The sequence below is a fragment of the Pseudonaja textilis genome, chromosome 14, assembly GCF_049901715.1.
Source record: "Pseudonaja textilis isolate UNSWEBS1 chromosome 14, rPseTex1.2, whole genome shotgun sequence".
NCBI classification, from domain to species: Eukaryota; Metazoa; Chordata; class Lepidosauria; order Squamata; family Elapidae; genus Pseudonaja; species Pseudonaja textilis.
This window is the reverse complement of record NC_142003.1, coordinates 1,646,839-1,662,859: the sequence shown is the minus strand read 5'-3', so window position 1 is coordinate 1,662,859 and position 16,021 is coordinate 1,646,839. Positions and strand designations below refer to the sequence as shown.

At 45.3% G+C, this 16,021-nt stretch overlaps 2 protein-coding genes across 9 annotated transcripts in view; one reads left to right on the top strand and one right to left on the bottom strand.

Annotated features, from left to right (window-relative positions):
* Window positions 1–586: 586 nt before the first annotated feature.
* CHLSN (cholesin) overlaps window positions 587–16,021 on the top strand; it is a 72,304-nt gene continuing 56,869 nt past the window's right edge. For 3 of the 8 annotated variants that reach the window (XM_087912856.1, XM_087912853.1, XM_087912851.1), the window contains exons 1-2: window positions 587–649; window positions 2,102–2,263. In XM_087912856.1, coding sequence (XP_087768982.1) covers window positions 2,126–2,263 — 138 coding nt within the window. In that variant the 5' untranslated portion in view covers window positions 587–649; window positions 2,102–2,125. Of the gene's footprint in view, window positions 1,263–2,101; window positions 2,264–16,021 lie in introns of those variants that run through there. The other 5 variants (XM_087912855.1, XM_087912850.1, XM_087912852.1 and 2 more) reach the window with 4 other exon arrangements.
* On the bottom strand, window positions 7,392–12,828 carry GPER1 (G protein-coupled estrogen receptor 1). The gene is made up of 2 exons (XM_026704379.2): window positions 12,423–12,828; window positions 7,392–10,419 (listed from the first exon to the last, which is right to left on the bottom strand). The coding sequence occupies exon 2, from the start codon at window positions 10,164–10,166 to the stop codon at window positions 9,006–9,008; it is 1,161 nt and encodes a 386-aa protein (XP_026560164.1). The 5' UTR covers window positions 10,167–10,419; window positions 12,423–12,828; the 3' UTR covers window positions 7,392–9,005.

Genomic DNA, 16,021 nt, shown 5'->3' with positions numbered 1-16,021 from the left:
GTAACATCAAAGGCAATTTGCAAGTTTTTATATTATTTTATTGCAGCTATGCTGGGCGAGGAACTCTGGGAATTGAAGTCCACACTGCTTTTAAAGAGAAATATTGCTTTAACACTAAGCAGACTAGGAAAAATTTTGAATTATGAGTTTTATTTTTATTTGGAAGGGGTATTTTTAAAAGGCAAACTCAAGACGGTTCTTGTGTTTCTCTTTTTAATTGTCTTAATTTATCATTTTAAACGTTTCATTTAAAGTAAACAGAGCATAGAATGGGTAGGAGAGCCTGGCACGCAGCGTCCAATCAGGAAAGAGGGAGAGAGCGCACGCGCCCTCCGCCCCCTGGGGAAGGCGCACCTCGCGCAGCCGCGCTGGCGTTCCTCGCTGGCCACTCCCTTCGCCCCGCCCCCGCCGCGTGCGAAGAGAGAGCGCGTGGATCCGGAAGAGTCGAGGTGGGGGGCGGGAGTTAAAAACCGGCTCGGCCACTCCTGGGAAGTGCCGCGAGAGGACGGGCGGGCGGCGCGACCAGTCAGAGCGCGGGGGCTGCCCGGGCAGCCAATCAGGGCTCGAGGATGGCGGGGCAGTGGCCAGAAGGAAGCCGGCGGGAAAAGGCGGAAGAGCGGCTGCTGAAGAAGCCGGGGAGGCCGCCGGGGTGAGGCCGAGGTGGGTGGCGGAGCCGGTGGGGAGGGGGGGGGTCGCCCACGTGCTCCGAGGGGAGTGATGGGCGGGGCATCTTCCCCCTTCTTTGACCTTTGACCCGTTTTCCTCGTCTTTCTCGCCTCGACCTTCACAACAACCCCGCAGGGTCGGCCAGTCTCTATTTTCTCCCTTGCCAAACCAAAAGCAGGCCCGCCTTGGGGGTGGGGAGGGAAGAGGAGGGGGAGGACTCAGGATGATGCTGTACCACAATGCCCCAAAGCGACCACAACACCCATGACCCCCAAACACCCATCAGCCCCAAGCGGCTACAACAAGGGTGACTCTGGGTGGCTTCTCCAAAGCAAATGGGGGAAATAACGACAGGCGGTCCTCGGCTTACAGAAGTTCGCTTACTTACGGCCGTTGTTCACACTTAGCGAATGTTGCAAGCATCCCTGTGGTCATGTGATCCAAATTGAGCCGCTTGGCAATGGATTCCATTTTATGATGGTTGCATGTCCTGGGATCCCTCTTTTGCGACCTTTTGACCACCCGCCCAAGTCAAGGGAGAAGCAAGATTCGCTTAACAACCGTGTTACATAACAACTGCAGTGATTCACTTAATGGTGAGAAAGGTTGTAAAAATGGAGTCAAAACCCACTTAGCAGCTGTCTCGCTTAGTAACCGAAATGTTGGGCTCCATTGTGGTCGTAAGCCAAGGACTACCTGCATTCAACAGCAAAAGATTTGCTAAAAGAAGAGGCAAGAATTAGCAGGCCCTCCCTAGAATATGAAGTCCCGGCTAATGCGGCACCCTCTAACTTGGGTTTAAAAACCAGAGATTTCCTGTCTCTGCTGTATTTTGCTGAACACTTTTGGACATTAAATGCAACATTAGTGCAAATCTGCCAATGAATGTTGATTGCAAAAGGTCTCATTTGGCAACTACGTATTTCAGCAGATTCTCTATATTTATTTTTAAATGCCCATTTATAAACATTGTAAAAAAATACAGGTATTTGTTTGCTGTAGTGGTTTTAAAGTTTCTGTTGTAGAATCAACACATAGAATATCTTGGGCGCACTGGATTTCCTGAAATTCGCCTTGGAACAGAAAAATTTCGAAAAAAAATAGATCCACTTGCCTGCAGATTGGTCATTTTTATTCTCCTAAAGATATGATTTCATGTCAGAATAACAGAAGGGACCTTGGAGGTCTTGTAGTCCAACCCCTGGATCAGGCAGGAAACCCTATATCATTTCAGATAAATGGTTGTCTAATCTGTTTTTAAAAAGTGCTTTTTCAAGAGTCCTCTGGACTTTCTGGTTTTTCTTTGAAGACTTTTCGCTTCTCATCCATCCATCCAGAAGGAAGTTAAATTTTCGGGGGGCAAATTTGTAATTTTTTCTGGTGAACAAACAAACCTCTTCGACACATACGATTTCTTTTTATTTATTCGTTCTAGAGTTATAAGTCACAGGAAAAACTGATGAAGGCAGAAAAGAAAAAACATCTTTCACCAGAAAAGAGGAAGATGAAACAGAAAAAGAAATCCGCAAAGCCAAATCCAAAACCACAAATGGCACCAGAGGAGGATGAACCTGTGCTGAAAAAACATAAACTAAATGTGAGTAAAATAAATATGCGTCATTTGATCCTAGAAGTGTTTTCTTTCACATTTTCAGCTGTGAATCCTACTTGTTCAATAATATAGGCAAGACAATATGTTATATTTTTTTTAAAGTTTCTTGATATTATTGCCAAGTGCTCTATATTTTTCTGTTTTCTAATCTGAGCGAAGAGAATCTGAAATGAGATGCTAAGAGAACCTATTGGAAGCCTGAGACTTTTAAACAGGACCCTCGCTCTTAATATCTTTCATACTTATCTACAAAACATATGCACGTAGTGGTTTATAGTCAGATGGAAGAATAGCAGACCACACCTCTTAAGCATATTATTATTATTATTTCTTACAGTATCTAATTTGTCTTGTGCCTAAAGATACCTTCTCTAGCCTTCATTTAGTATAGAATAAATAGGCGTACATAGAATAAATAGATGTAGATGATTTGGGATACAAGTATGCCCATCGTTGGTTAAAATTATCCTTGTGCAAAAGAATATGTGACCATTGCTGTGTGTCTTCCTGTGTGTACATTTCTATGTGCATTCTTACAAACAAGGGTAAATTTACTTGGCCGTGTTGCTTATTGCAAATGTGCGCCTTTACTTAAAGGTTGCACCTGAGAGCAAAGCCTTTTAATTCAGTCACTCTGGACCAGCATCTCACAGTTGTAGAAAACAAATAGGATATTTACATTTAACTGGCCGTTTCATTTCTGCCTATTTGCAAGTGAATTTGTTTCGTGGTCTGCCAAGGCATTGTAAGTTTTGAGAACATTTTTCCCCCTCTCTGTATATTAAACACAGAGCAGTTATCCAATGTTGTGCTTAGCCCCACAATCTGGCTTTTGTTAGTGAGACCCGACTGACCGCTTTTGACCTTCCCTGCTGAGAGAAGAGGAAATCCCTAGTATCCCCTCTCCTTGGTAGCCCCATAGGGACTAGGCTGAGTAAAGAGAAAGAAGAGTTTGTGTGAATTTATGGCATATACTGTTCTTCACAAGTTCACGTGGTATGGAGTCGGTAAGACAGAACATTGAAAACTTCCAGTTTGTAGCAGCTGAAGTATGCGAGCAATTAAACAATGGATTTGTAACTGGATTTCTTGCCTCTTTATGGGGAGGGTGGTGGAATTTTCCTTCTTTGGTTTCTCTATTCCTGCCTGATGGGCCAAATACCCCACCGTCTTCTCGTTTAATTTTAAAGCGAAGTTCGTGATACATGTACTTGTTAATGTGGGGAAAGGGTTTCTCTGATCTGTTGCTGTGTTTCGCTGAAATGTACCCTACTGGGTCTGACTGAGAACTTCTGTTAAAAGTGCAGACTTCAAACTTGATTTGATGCAAAGCTGCATCACAGCGTGATGGAGTGTTTTGTAAGAAGTGGAACTCAGGATTATGTTGACTTCCTGCCTCTCAGCATAAAGTTTATGGTTCTTTTAAAAAGTTTCTCATTTCTTTCCCTCTACAGCTAAGGATTTTGTCATTCCTGACATAGGTGTAATAGCAATAGCACTTATATACCGCTTTATAGTGCTTTACAGCCCTCTCTGAGCAATTTAGAGAGTCAGCCTCTTGCCCCCAACAATCTGCGGCCTCCTTTTACCCACCTCGGAAGGATGGAAGGCTGAGTCAACCTTGAGCCTGGTGGGATTTGAATTGCCAAATTGTAGGCAGCTGGCTGCAGAAGTAGCTTTACTCTAATCACTCTAACCACTGCACCACAGAGGCTCCTATGTAATGTTAATCTAATGAGCTGGGATTTGCTGAGTTCCAGAGGCCTTGCCTAGTCAGAATTTGGACTGTCTGGGGTTTTGTAATCCTCAAGTGATCATGACAAACTGGAAAACAAGAACAGGTTCATATCTTCATACAGAAATCAGCTTTCTGGAGGACCTGGACACCCCCCCCTCCAGCTATGGATGGAAGTGAGTCCAGAAAATTTAAATGTAGAACTGGTGGATTGTTGTGATGTGATGAGTATATTGCTGTGGACTTCGGTGACTTATTCTGATTTTATGGAATCTTACGAGCTATTTATGAGACTGGCACCCATTTAAGTTTTCTAAGTAAATAAACAATACCAGTCGTATTTGGAGGTAATCCAAGGAAAATGATCTGCAATAAGAACTCCAGGTCAAGGCAACTGGGTGTAAGGGTTATTGATAGTGGGAAAGATCTTAGAACCTGCCAGTCCTTTACTTTTGGGCAGAGATTGATGCTTGGTTAAAACTGGTGATTCCAAGCTCTCATCTTGGTCAAGTGTTGTGTGAACGTCTTTCTACTCACTGCATCCACCAAGCGTTGGAACAACTGCAACAATTTCCTTTGTAGTTTTAAAGGTGGAGAAGGAATGTCTGGATATGTCACAACCTGGTTTATCTCGGGTAACTTATCAGCCTTCCTGCAGTATAAATGCGTGCTTTAAAACAACAGAGCTGTCTGTTTCTGGAAGGCAAAACTGTCTTGAAGATATTAGAGAGGTTTCTTTTTATGCCTAACTTAACTATTAACTGAGTAGAATTTATTCACTCCCTTCAGGGACTACCGGTTTACTTTTCCTGCCTTGCTTCTAGCTTAATTCACCCCTTCTGCGTTGGCCACAAATTCAAGAAAACGCGGAGGGATTTGTTTGAAATATTTTATATGTAGAGATAAGGCTGAATAATCTTGCATTCCTTTGAATATTTTTGTAATAGACTGAGCAAATTTCCCAGGAAGGCATATCCACAGCTGGGAAAACAGTCCCTACTTTGAAAATGGTTTTCCCAGGCGAAAGGCTTCTATCTCCCACTGTTTCTGATATAAACACAATATTTGGCGTCCTATTTAGCAGAGTTCCAAGGGGTTAGGAATTCAGACTTCACCAACAGATCCCACCAACCGCGTACAGTATATACAGTATATACGTTGGGCTGTGTTGCCATTTCTTATATCGGACTGTTCCAAATGCGGATGAGTAAATAGGAACATTGGCTTCCATTTTGCTGGGTAGGCGGTCCTCAACTTACAGCTACAACTGAGCCCAAAATTTCTGTTGCTAAACGGAAGCGAGTTGTGCCCCATTTTATGTTGCCACTGTTGTTAAATGAGTCACTGCACTTGCTAAGTCAGTAACACAGTCGGCAACTGTCATCAATAATACTAGTCAGTTGACAAGCACCTGAATTTTGATCATGTGACCACGGAGATGCTACAACGGTCATAAGTGTGAAAAAATGGCCCTAAGACCCTTTTTTCCAACTTTGTGATTTGTCACACACACACACACACACACACACACACACACACGAAAATATTCCCCAAGATTACCAAAGGACTTGGCTTCAAATGCTAATGAATCACTAATTGCAAATGTTAGTTTAGTGATTTGAATATGATATTCTCGTGTAATGAAATACGATAGGTGGTCATTTCTTTATCTTAATAGCTTTTAGGCTGGAATCTTTTCCTTTCAACTAGCCAGCACAAATAACCGTAAATAATTTCTCGGCTCTTCGCTGCAACCATCTCTAAGCTCACAATCCTTGCTTGCGTTAAAGAATTGGGATGCATTTCTGACTGAGCCAAGGCACATTTCAGAAGTGCAGTTATCCTAATTCCTTTCCTGAAACTCCCCAGCTCTGTGGAGCTTGGAGGGCGGCTGGCTTCAAGATCGCAGCAGCCGCTATGAGATAAGGCAATAACCTGCTTTGCCCGAGAACAAAAGTGAGCTGGCAAGCAGGAGCGCTTCGATCAGCAAAACTGGTGTTTATTCTTAGCCTTTGGTGTTGTCGTATCCCTGAGCGAGGAGAAGGGAGATAAGTGAAGTGTAAAAGAGAAGCTTGAAATGTCATCAAATCTGAATGTACCAGCTCAGGGAGAGCGCTTAGGGAAAGACTTGGGGGCTGGAGGTAGCTCAACTCTCAGGTTATGCAGGGAGTAGACTGGTGGCCCTGCTAGTCTTGGCCTATTAAAAAAAAAAAAGGCATTTAATTAACAGGCTCGTATCTCTCCTGATAATGAGAGCAATGAATCGGTGGAGCTGCTTGCCTCCACAAGTTGCGGGTGCTGCATAACTGGAGGTTTTACAAGAAGAAACAGCATCCTTTATCTGAAATGGTGTAGGGTCTCCTGCTTAAGCAGGGGTTGGACTAGAAGACCTCCAAGGTCCCCTCCAATCAATATTCCGATCGCTGGAAGTCGTGATTGAAGCGAGTTGCGTCCCTGGCTGTTTTGAATGACATCCCACCTACCAGGCGTCTCATAATTCCTTCTGTGGGTAGATGCTCCTCACGGGTTACTTCCTCGCTGTTTGGTGTCCCCCCCGCTCCACCCCAGAATGTGGGTGCCGTTTGCCGTAACCGCCCCGTGTCCTTCGTATTAGCGTCCCCGCAGAGGAAAGCTTTTAAGTTTATTAAAAGGGGGTCTGGCGTTCCTTGTCAAAACGGTGAGGGTTTTTATTATGCTCTCGTGACCAGCCCACCCGGACTCTTGGCTGTTCCCAAGAGCTCCACAAACAGATTTGCTCAGTTAGATAACTGCAAGTAGAAACGAGAGCATGCTGTTGGTTTAACATTTACTCATTGCAATGCTGGAAAGCGGCCAGGCCAGGCTGTGGCTGAAGGCATCTCTCTTGTTCCTCTTTGTCCAAAACTTTCCCACCAAAGACAAGAGGTCGCTTTATACTTGATCCAGACGAAATAGCACTGGAATCCCATCAAAATTGCAACAGGATTCAAATCGTAGCTGACATTCCATCCGCTTAATTTGACTGGGACCCAGCCGTAAAATACTAACCGAAGCCAACCCCAAATTATTCTTTAATGCAGCATTTTAAATCTTTGGCATTTCCTTGCATTTGGAGTGTAGAGAGGGGTGGTATTGCTATCCACAGGACAGATGAAATTCAAAGAATAATTGGGGGGGGGGTGTCAGTAGCTTGTCACCCAGCGAATTCTTGTTGCCTTTTCGCTTTTCATCTAAAGATGAAGTGAGATTGTGGATTATCTCTCAGCTGATTCCAAAGTCGAGGCTGTGAATTTGTGAAGTCTGTGAGTAAATGCTGAGTATTAAAAACACCTATGGGGTGGGGGGGGTGGGGGCGTAACAGTGAGAGTTGCCCAGGTATTTCATACCGAAACAGATGTAACCCAAGTGGCCAAGTATTTATTTTCTCTTCGTAAAACTTTTCCTAACATTTCAGTCCAGTTTTAGATCAGTGTTCTTCCTTATGAGAACAGCAGCTGCTGCAAATAAATGTGTATGTGACTGTTCAGACCTCCAAATTATTAGTTGGGTTTAGACTTACAGTATTTAGCAGATTTAGTGCCATGGAAATATAGAGACTCCCTCATCATTTAGTGATTATTTTGTAAGATTTAGATATCCCAGAGGTCTCCAAACTTGGCAACTTTCAGACTTGTGGACTTCAACTCCCCGACTTCCAGAGAATTCTGGAAGTCCACAAGTCTTAAAGTTTGGGGACCCCTTGAGATAGCCTATCAGGCCTTTTAGCGCTCTCTTTATGCCTCCTATCTTTCAGCATGCCAACCAGGCCTATCCTGAGGAGAGCAGGCAGGACCCATAATGCACAGAGCCCGAGACTCCGCAGCCCATGCCAGAGAAGCAGCTCGGAAGGGGGCCCGCCATGCCATGCAGGAATGATCTGAAAACCACCTCAGATCCACCTCCACCTCCTGCTCAGGCCAAGGACCAACTAGACAGCAACTTCAGATGTGCTAAGCGTCGCCAGCGATGCTCGCAAGCGTCCGTTCTCACAACCCTCCTTCCCCAGAAGGATTTTCCTAGCTGCTGTCCGATCCTTGCTGTCCTTCAGTGACGACACTGAAATCTGGGCCTCGGAGGTCTATGGAACCAATGAGGTTCCCTTTTCCCCTAAATCCCAATAGAGTTCAATAGAGTAGCCAGAAGGAACCCATTCAAATACGCCTTTTCTACGTTGGAATCTGTTGAACTCCTAATGCTGCGTAAAGAAGACTTTAAAAGATCTCAGAGGAAACGGGATTCTTTACTGGCCTTTGGTTGTGAGAGCAATCCACCAGTGGAACAGCAAGCTCCATTACTGGAGGTTTTTAAGAAGAAATTGCCACTTGTCTGAAATGGTACAGGATCTCCTATTTGAGCAGGGGGCTGAGCTAGAAGACCTCTAAGGTCCCATCCAAATCGGTGACTCTATGTTCCATGTTCTTATGTTCTTATCTTATGTACCTTGGCTTAGTTTACAAACCGATTCACATCTGCACTGGAAGGATGCTATTCTAAACCCAGATTGCTTCTCTGTTTCCCTTAATTCAGTTTATGCCACAGAATACATCTGCCTGAGATCGAATCGTGTGTTAAACTTGGTAGCTGTTTCCTTAACTGAGTTTGCAAGATGATACATACGCAAGTGGAAAACCACTGACTTCTCTGCCTCTTAATATCAATAGCTTCTATTGAATTTTTCCCAGGGTTGCTGCAGTTTTATTCTATTTCCTAGGGCATCTAACATAGATCAGGCAGGTAACGGTATTCAAGAATCATATTACAGTTACATTTTTCCATCAGTAATTGTCAGATTCCTCGCCTATATAAATGCAGCTGACCTTCAGGGGAAGCTGATATTCTCCTCCTTAATTAAAGCAGTACCGTGTCGCCGTTTTGCACATTCTTACAGAAACATGGTGAACGGGACGAAACCCACCCTTGTTTTGTTAGTAAGAAGCAGTAGCGAGCAGAGTCTATTCATGGATTCGGGCTAAGCTAAACCTCCGACTGTTCGGTGCTATCCGAAATGACCGATTTCAGCGTCGCGTGGCAGAGGCGGTTTAACATGGAGACGTTGGTCTTCTGTTCCATGTACAGCTTCAGTTTGTCCCTGAAGGTCTCCCCGAGGAAGCTGTAGATAAGCGGGTTCAAACAGCTGTTGGAGAAGGCCGCCAGGTTGACGATGTGCCCCGTTAAGGGGTAGTTATGTCTGAAAGAGCGGCCTCTGGAGGTGGGCTCGTCCGTCTTCTGGAGAAGCTGCACGCTGAGGAAGACGTTTTCCGGCAGCCAGCAAATGAAGAAAACCAGGACAACCACGAAAATCATGCGCAGGGCTCTCTGCCGGCGAAGGCGCAAGCTCCGGTGCTTGTGGGCCCTAATCAGCACTCGGGCGATTAAGGAGTAGCAGAGGCCGATGATGGCGAAGGGGATGATGAACCCAACAGTGATTTCTAGCCACTGGATTTCCACCACGTCGGCAAAGCAGAAGTGTACCTCCCCTGAGTGTTGCCAGTGGACGGCCGTGAAGGGCACCAGGGCGACCGAAATGGAGCCCAGCCAGATGAGGCCGCAGCTGAGCCTGGCGTGTTCCATGGTGCGGAACAGGTTGGACTTCATGGCTTTGGCCAGGGCCATGTACCTGTCGAAGCTCATCCAGGTGAGGAAGAAGATGCTGCTGTACATGTTGATCTGGAGGAAGAGGGACATGAACGTGCAGAGGACGGTGATGTCGTAGTATTTCTCGTCGAGGTTAAACACCTCGATGAGGGAGTCCACCACCAGGATCAGGTCGGCCGCCGCGAGGTTAATGAAGTAGAGGTCGGGGATGGTCATCTTCTCGCGGAAGCTGATGTTCACCACCAGGATGAGGATGTTCCCCACGAAGCCAATGGGAAAGAGGAATATCGTGTACAGGCAAGATAGGAAAAGGCCGATTACGTATTGCTGATGCTCGGACCGGTCAGCAAGGTTGAGGGCCCGGGTCTCGTTGCAAAAACGGGATCCGTTGAGTTCAAAGTAGGTCCCGTTGCACAGGGCCGGAGAGGCGGTTCCCACGTAAATTTCTGTAGTGTGATTCTCCGCGAAATATGTAAACCTGGGCTTCGGCGCCAGGCTGCCCAGGTGGGCCGTGGTTCCAAAGAGATCTGCGGAGATCATGGCTGCAGCCCCCGAAGCCCGAATCAGTTAAGACTCTTTGGAAAAGGTCCTGGAAAACATGGGGAGATGCTAGTCCTCAGTAGGACGGGAGCCCGCCAATTCATGTTCCCTCACAAAGGAGCTTTTTAATAATGGCAGAGGCGTTTTTGGGCAGGTGTGCATATTGCTTACGTTGAAGACCTGCTCACGGTTTGAAAGACGCAGATCCATCTAGGGCCGTCTCCTCCCGGTTGGCCCACAGCAAACGCTCGACCTGCAATTCATGAAAGGAAAATTAATCTCTTTTCTGCGAAATTGGACACATCCAGCGGCGTATAGCAACACGGGTGACTTCGGCATCTGCTCATGTAAACTCCGGCTATTGTCTTTTGGGGGTTTAGTGAGAGGAGCCCTCATAGGCCCGGGGAGGTGCGTGCGTTAAGTGCAAAAGTGCTAAACAAACAGGCGTCTTCTGACAGCTGAGATCCATTTAGTGGCGAGAAGAAAAGAGCCTCTCGGCGTTGCTTTTTCCAGGCACGGATAAAAATCAGAAATGGAGCCGATTTGGGAAGAAGCAAGAAATCAGCTTTCTGCCGAATTGAGTTCTTTCTTCTTAGAGATAACTGTTAACACCCCAGATTATTATCTCCTCCTGTGACTGAAAAAGGGGTAAACCTTCAGAAACCAGAGGGAGAAAAAAGGGATTTTCCTGGTTTTTTTTTTACTTTTTTCCCTTCACCGTGAATCTGGGTTTGGTTTTGTTTTTTTTTAATACATAGACTCCGTCTAAATGGATGCACATTTTTAATTGTGATTAAGACCCTGCCTAGAACCTGTTTAAGAATGGAAGGCTTCCCCCCAAAATGCACCTTCACTAGCTGCTTTTTCTGTGAAAATCCCTCTTTTACTCTTCTTCTGAAAAATTGAAATATTTTTGTACGATAAAAGAGCCATCCAGGGGACTGACGTTTTCAGCCACGGTACGCGAAGAAACCGAGCAGCAAATGTTGTCAGTGAAAGTGACATTTTGAAAGGAAAAGAAGATTGTTTTACTTGGTAGGTTCTGTTTGTCCTAGACGCGTCTGAGCTACGGTTTGATCCTGGTTTAATTCAATCCTGATAGGACTCTCTGATTGGACTGCCTACCATATTCCTTCGAAGTTGATAGATGGCTCGTGGTTCTGATGGCTTGCTCGTGAGTTATAAGTCAGTTCTTATCCTTTTTTATGCGATCGCATGCTTTAGAAAGTTAGCTTCATGGGTTTGCTTCTGTTTTATTTCGAGAACCAAAAGAAACCGTCTTTCTTACCTAAATACTGTAATGTTGGAATTACTGTGGAACCATCACTGACCCCGTTTTTACAATTAAGGCATCCTTTCAAAAGTGTGAAAAACCTCATAAAAGTTCAATTTGCTGACATAAGGTTGAAGCATAGCACATCTGTATTTTAACCTGCTTTTCAAAAAATCCTTTTTTATAAATGACCATGAAGTACACTAAAGTGCACGGTTTGTTTGTTTTTTTTAAAAACAACACTTGAAATAATGCTACTTTGGTGACAATCTGTTTAGGCACAAGATGTGCAAAAAAAAAAACCCCTACAGTATTTCAGTAACGTTCCTTACTTTCAGCTCTCCTTAGGTTCATTAATTATTGCATTTATTGTACACAGCTGGACATCCATAAATATTAGCTGATCCAGAGTTGGTTTCCTTCCAACTACCGGTAGGCTGGTTTATATTTAAGGGCAGCATCTCTGCAGTCCCAGTAATCGAAATTAATTTCATTTAGAGGTATGGTTCAGCTAGAAATGGAATTACACCTTTTTTTAAAAAAAAACGTGCTGAAATTGTTACTGGCAACAGATTAATAGCTGACATCAAATTGTACCAACAAAAGAAAAAAAGATGATAGTCGGTCTCGCTTTTCCCTTTCCTTTCCGACTTAAAAAAATATCTTGAGGAAACTTAACTCCATTTCTGCTGACTAGTTTTTTTTTTTTCCTTCTCACCAGTTGAACGAGTTTGTCTGATTTTTTTTTTTTTATCCTCCTTTCAAGAATTGTTTGCCCTTCTCCCTCTTGCTTTCCTCCGTTTTTTTTTCTTTTTTTTTGAACACCTATTTAAATAGAAAGATAAAGCCAGATGCCATCGCACCGGCTCTGCTCACTTAAGTAAACTTCACTGCAAACCAGAGCAACAAAAGGGAGGAAAACGAGGTAGGAAGAAAGCCGATCAAATCCCCGAAAATCAGCAAGCCAAACAAGTTCGCCTTACCTTTCTTGGTTCACCCGGTTTCTCTTCTGGACCGCAGGCATGTTTCCGTCCCTTTGAAATATGTTCTCAGGTGTCCTTTTTCCAACCCGGCCGGTTTCAAAAACCCATCGCCTTCTAAATCCTGATGCAGCAGGTGGAAGGTGATTTTCTCTGTCTGGGGAGGAAGCCGGTCAATACAGGAATGACCCCCCTACACACACACACACCTGGTGGTTGCTCGGCCAGAATCGATCTACCGACTGTGGGAAAAAGAGGGTTGAGCAGCTGGGTTGAATTCTGCCTTCTGAATGGAATGACAGGCAAGGCCACTGGCTGAGCGCACAGATCTCTCTCGCGCTCCCTCTGGAGAAAAGGATGCTCCATGTGCCCTATCTCTCTCTCTCTCTCTCTCTCTTTCTCTCTCTCTTTCTCTCTCTCTCACACACACCCTCCCTCCCTCCCTCCTTCTCTCTCTCTTCTCCCCACCCTTTTTTCCCATCTTTCTCAAAAAGACAGATGCAAAGTTTTAGGCACTATCCCTTTCACTGAGACGCAACCTTAGAAGTAAGGAGAGCTTTTTCTGACCGTTGAGGACAATTAATCACACGTGCCTTTAAAATTGTGTGTGGGTGTGGAGTCTGTGAGTAAGTTCTGGGCATTAAAAGAGGTATTGAGGGGCTCCTACAACGGATGGAAACTAACCAAGGAGAGAAGCAACCTAGAACTAAGGAGAAGCTAAATTAAATTAAATCAAATCCTAGCGTTGAGAGCAACCAATCCATGGAATAACTTCCTTCAGAAGTTTTGGGTGGTCCATCGCTGGAGGCTGTCAAAAAGAGACCGGAGAACTGTTTGACCGGGAGTTGGCATAAAGGTGTACCTTGAGCAGAGGTTAGACTAAAAGACCTCTGTGGGGTCCCTTCCAGCCCTAGGACTCTATATTCTATGACCACATTCATGCACAGGTAGAATATTAGATGAGGATCTAGAATGGCGCCACTTCTGGAGGTCCATTGAGGCCACCAAATCTGGGCTATCCAGAAAGAGGCTCTAGTCTGGTTTTCTAGATTCCCCATTTCCCCCCCTCCTCTTTTTTTTTTTTTTTTTGCAAGCTGTCTTTGGTAGCTGTGGGGTCCTGCATTAACTAAACTGTACCGTATACCCTTTCTTGCAAACTGCCTCTAAAATGGGAGGGACTTATAAAAGCAACTCGGGGTACAAGAAGGAAGCGATACTAAAAGAAAAAAGGCCCCAATCCCAGTGGGTAGGTCTCGCCCTTTAAGCTGTCGTTGGCATTCCTTATCCCCCAAATTTATAAAGTTTACAAGAAGACTTAGATGGAAGACTTGGAGGGAAAAAGAAGGGAGAAGCACCCCAAATTCTAACTCCCTGTTTGGAAGGATGAGAGAGGGTGCCAATGGACGCCTCAACACCCTTCCAAGTTCTTTCTCTTTTTCTCTGTTTTAAAAGTGGGGTTTTTTTGTGGGGGTTTTTTGAGTCTAAGACAGCGGTTCTTATCCTGTGGTCCATGAACTCCTGGGGGCAGGGGAGCATGAAAGCTTGAAAAAAATATGATTTAAATCTTGAGTTACATCTTGGGAATCCATGGCCACGGTCCATGGCCACAAAAGATATTTAAGGGGGGCGGGGCTGTTGCGAAGGAAAGGTTGAGAACCCTTGGTCTAAACAATGTCACAAACTGTGTATTTAATTTTAGCTTTCACAAAGTCTGTGCAACCAGCTCGCTCCCCTTCCCCCCTTAGGTTTCAATTAAAAATTAAAACTTTCCTCTTCTGGCTATACAGCCTTAACTCAGGGGTGTCAGGGGTACCTTGGGTGCTTGAAGTTTGTTGGACTACAACTCCCAGAATTCCCTAGCCGTGGCTGTCCTGGGGAATTCTGGGAGTTGTAGTCCACCGGTCTTAAAAGTGGTCAAGATTAGGGCAACCTTGGCTTGTTAATGCAGATTTCAGAGAAGCAGCCAGAGATACAAGAAATGTAGCATTGCGTCAGCTTTTGTTGACCAAGAACGATGAAAGCTTACACAGCACTAAGTTTGTTAGTCTTTTAAGGTGCCCCCCGAGTGTTTATTTTGAATAAAACCTTGTATACTTTCCATTCTGTGCATCCATGATGGAGGGAAGCTAAGTGCCTTCCTTTCTCTGGTGTGGAGATCTTTGCCTTTTTGGAAATCCTTTCTCCGGCCAGCCACGAAATACTTTTTCATCACATTCTGATTGGATGCTGTAAGGCCCCCGTCTTGGCAGGTTGGATCTTAACTTCTAGCTGAACGGTGGCCCCATCCAAAATATCTTGGCTTGCGGCACGCTGCGGAAGAAAAATTAGTCATGGAAAGGACCTGGCTTTCGGTACAGTTCGTACTGTTAAATTTTTTGCTCTCCTTGAGGTTCTTGCGAAGCTTCTGAAGATCTTCAGGAACCATTCTTTAGGGCAGGGGTCTCCAAATGTGGCAACTTTTAAGACTTGTGGACTTCAACTCCCAGAATTCCTCAGCCAGCAGAGCTGTCCAAGTGGAGTTTTTAAGAAGAGCTTGGGCAACCGTTTGTCTGAAACGGTTGTTCTGACCAAGGCTTCCCGAGACCGTAATTAAGCACACGCTTAACAACAACTCTTGTTTTATTTCAGCGCTGGGAATTACGTGCATTCCCAGCCCGTATTGACTCCTGAGATAAGCACCCACCTTTCTCAGGGATGGGATCCGACCGGTATAACTACCAGTTCTGTTGCTCTGCGTCGCGCGCAAGTGCAATTTATGACCTGCTGAGTTGTCTGGACAGCTGAGCAGCGCTGCGTGCAAGTGCGCAGTGGTTGGCAAAGCCCTTTTTTCCTGCTTTTCCAACCACAGCTGTGTCGCGCAAAGCAGCTGCAGTTTGAAAACGCAGGAAATAAAAGTCAGGTAAGAGCCCGGGCAGGTGGGTGGGGCAAAACAGCAGCAAACATAGAACCAGTTCTATGTATGCTCTCTGTTTGCTGCTCTTCAGAGCAACTGGTTCTACAGAAGTGGACAGAACCGGTAGAATCCCACCCCTGACCTTTCTCTCCTTTGAACGGCTGCCAATAATTAAAGTGCCAAATTAACTGGAAAAAAAAACAACTAACTGAAGTACAAAGTCCACACAGAGCTTCCAGGTTTAATCCAAACAGAGTGAACGACTTTGCTTCCTGCAAAGGTTTATCTACCTTTGCCTGTCCTTTATCCCTTAGGGGAGGGCCAATCCACTCCCAGCCTTACTCCCGAGTCACCCCTTCTGCTTCAGCTGCTCTCACCTTCTAGCAGCTCTGCGCATATGCGCACTGGGAACAGGCTCCCCTTGCTCCTCTGCCTCGCTGCTGCCAGAGTCCAGAGGCTCCGGAGGCAGCACCCCACTCCCAGATGGTCCTGGCCCCATCTCTGCATCGGATGCAGGACCCTCATCTGAGTCCTCTCCAGACTTTTGGACTGGTCCCCATTCTTCTCCATGGTCCGGTTCCGCTGCCGTCTGCACCGGCTGCAAGCGAACCACAATAGGACCCTGCTTTAGAGAATATTTTTTAAAAAATGCAATTTTCCTGCCTCTTTCATGCGTGTTGATAACTATTCCACTTTCCCCCTAAGAGTT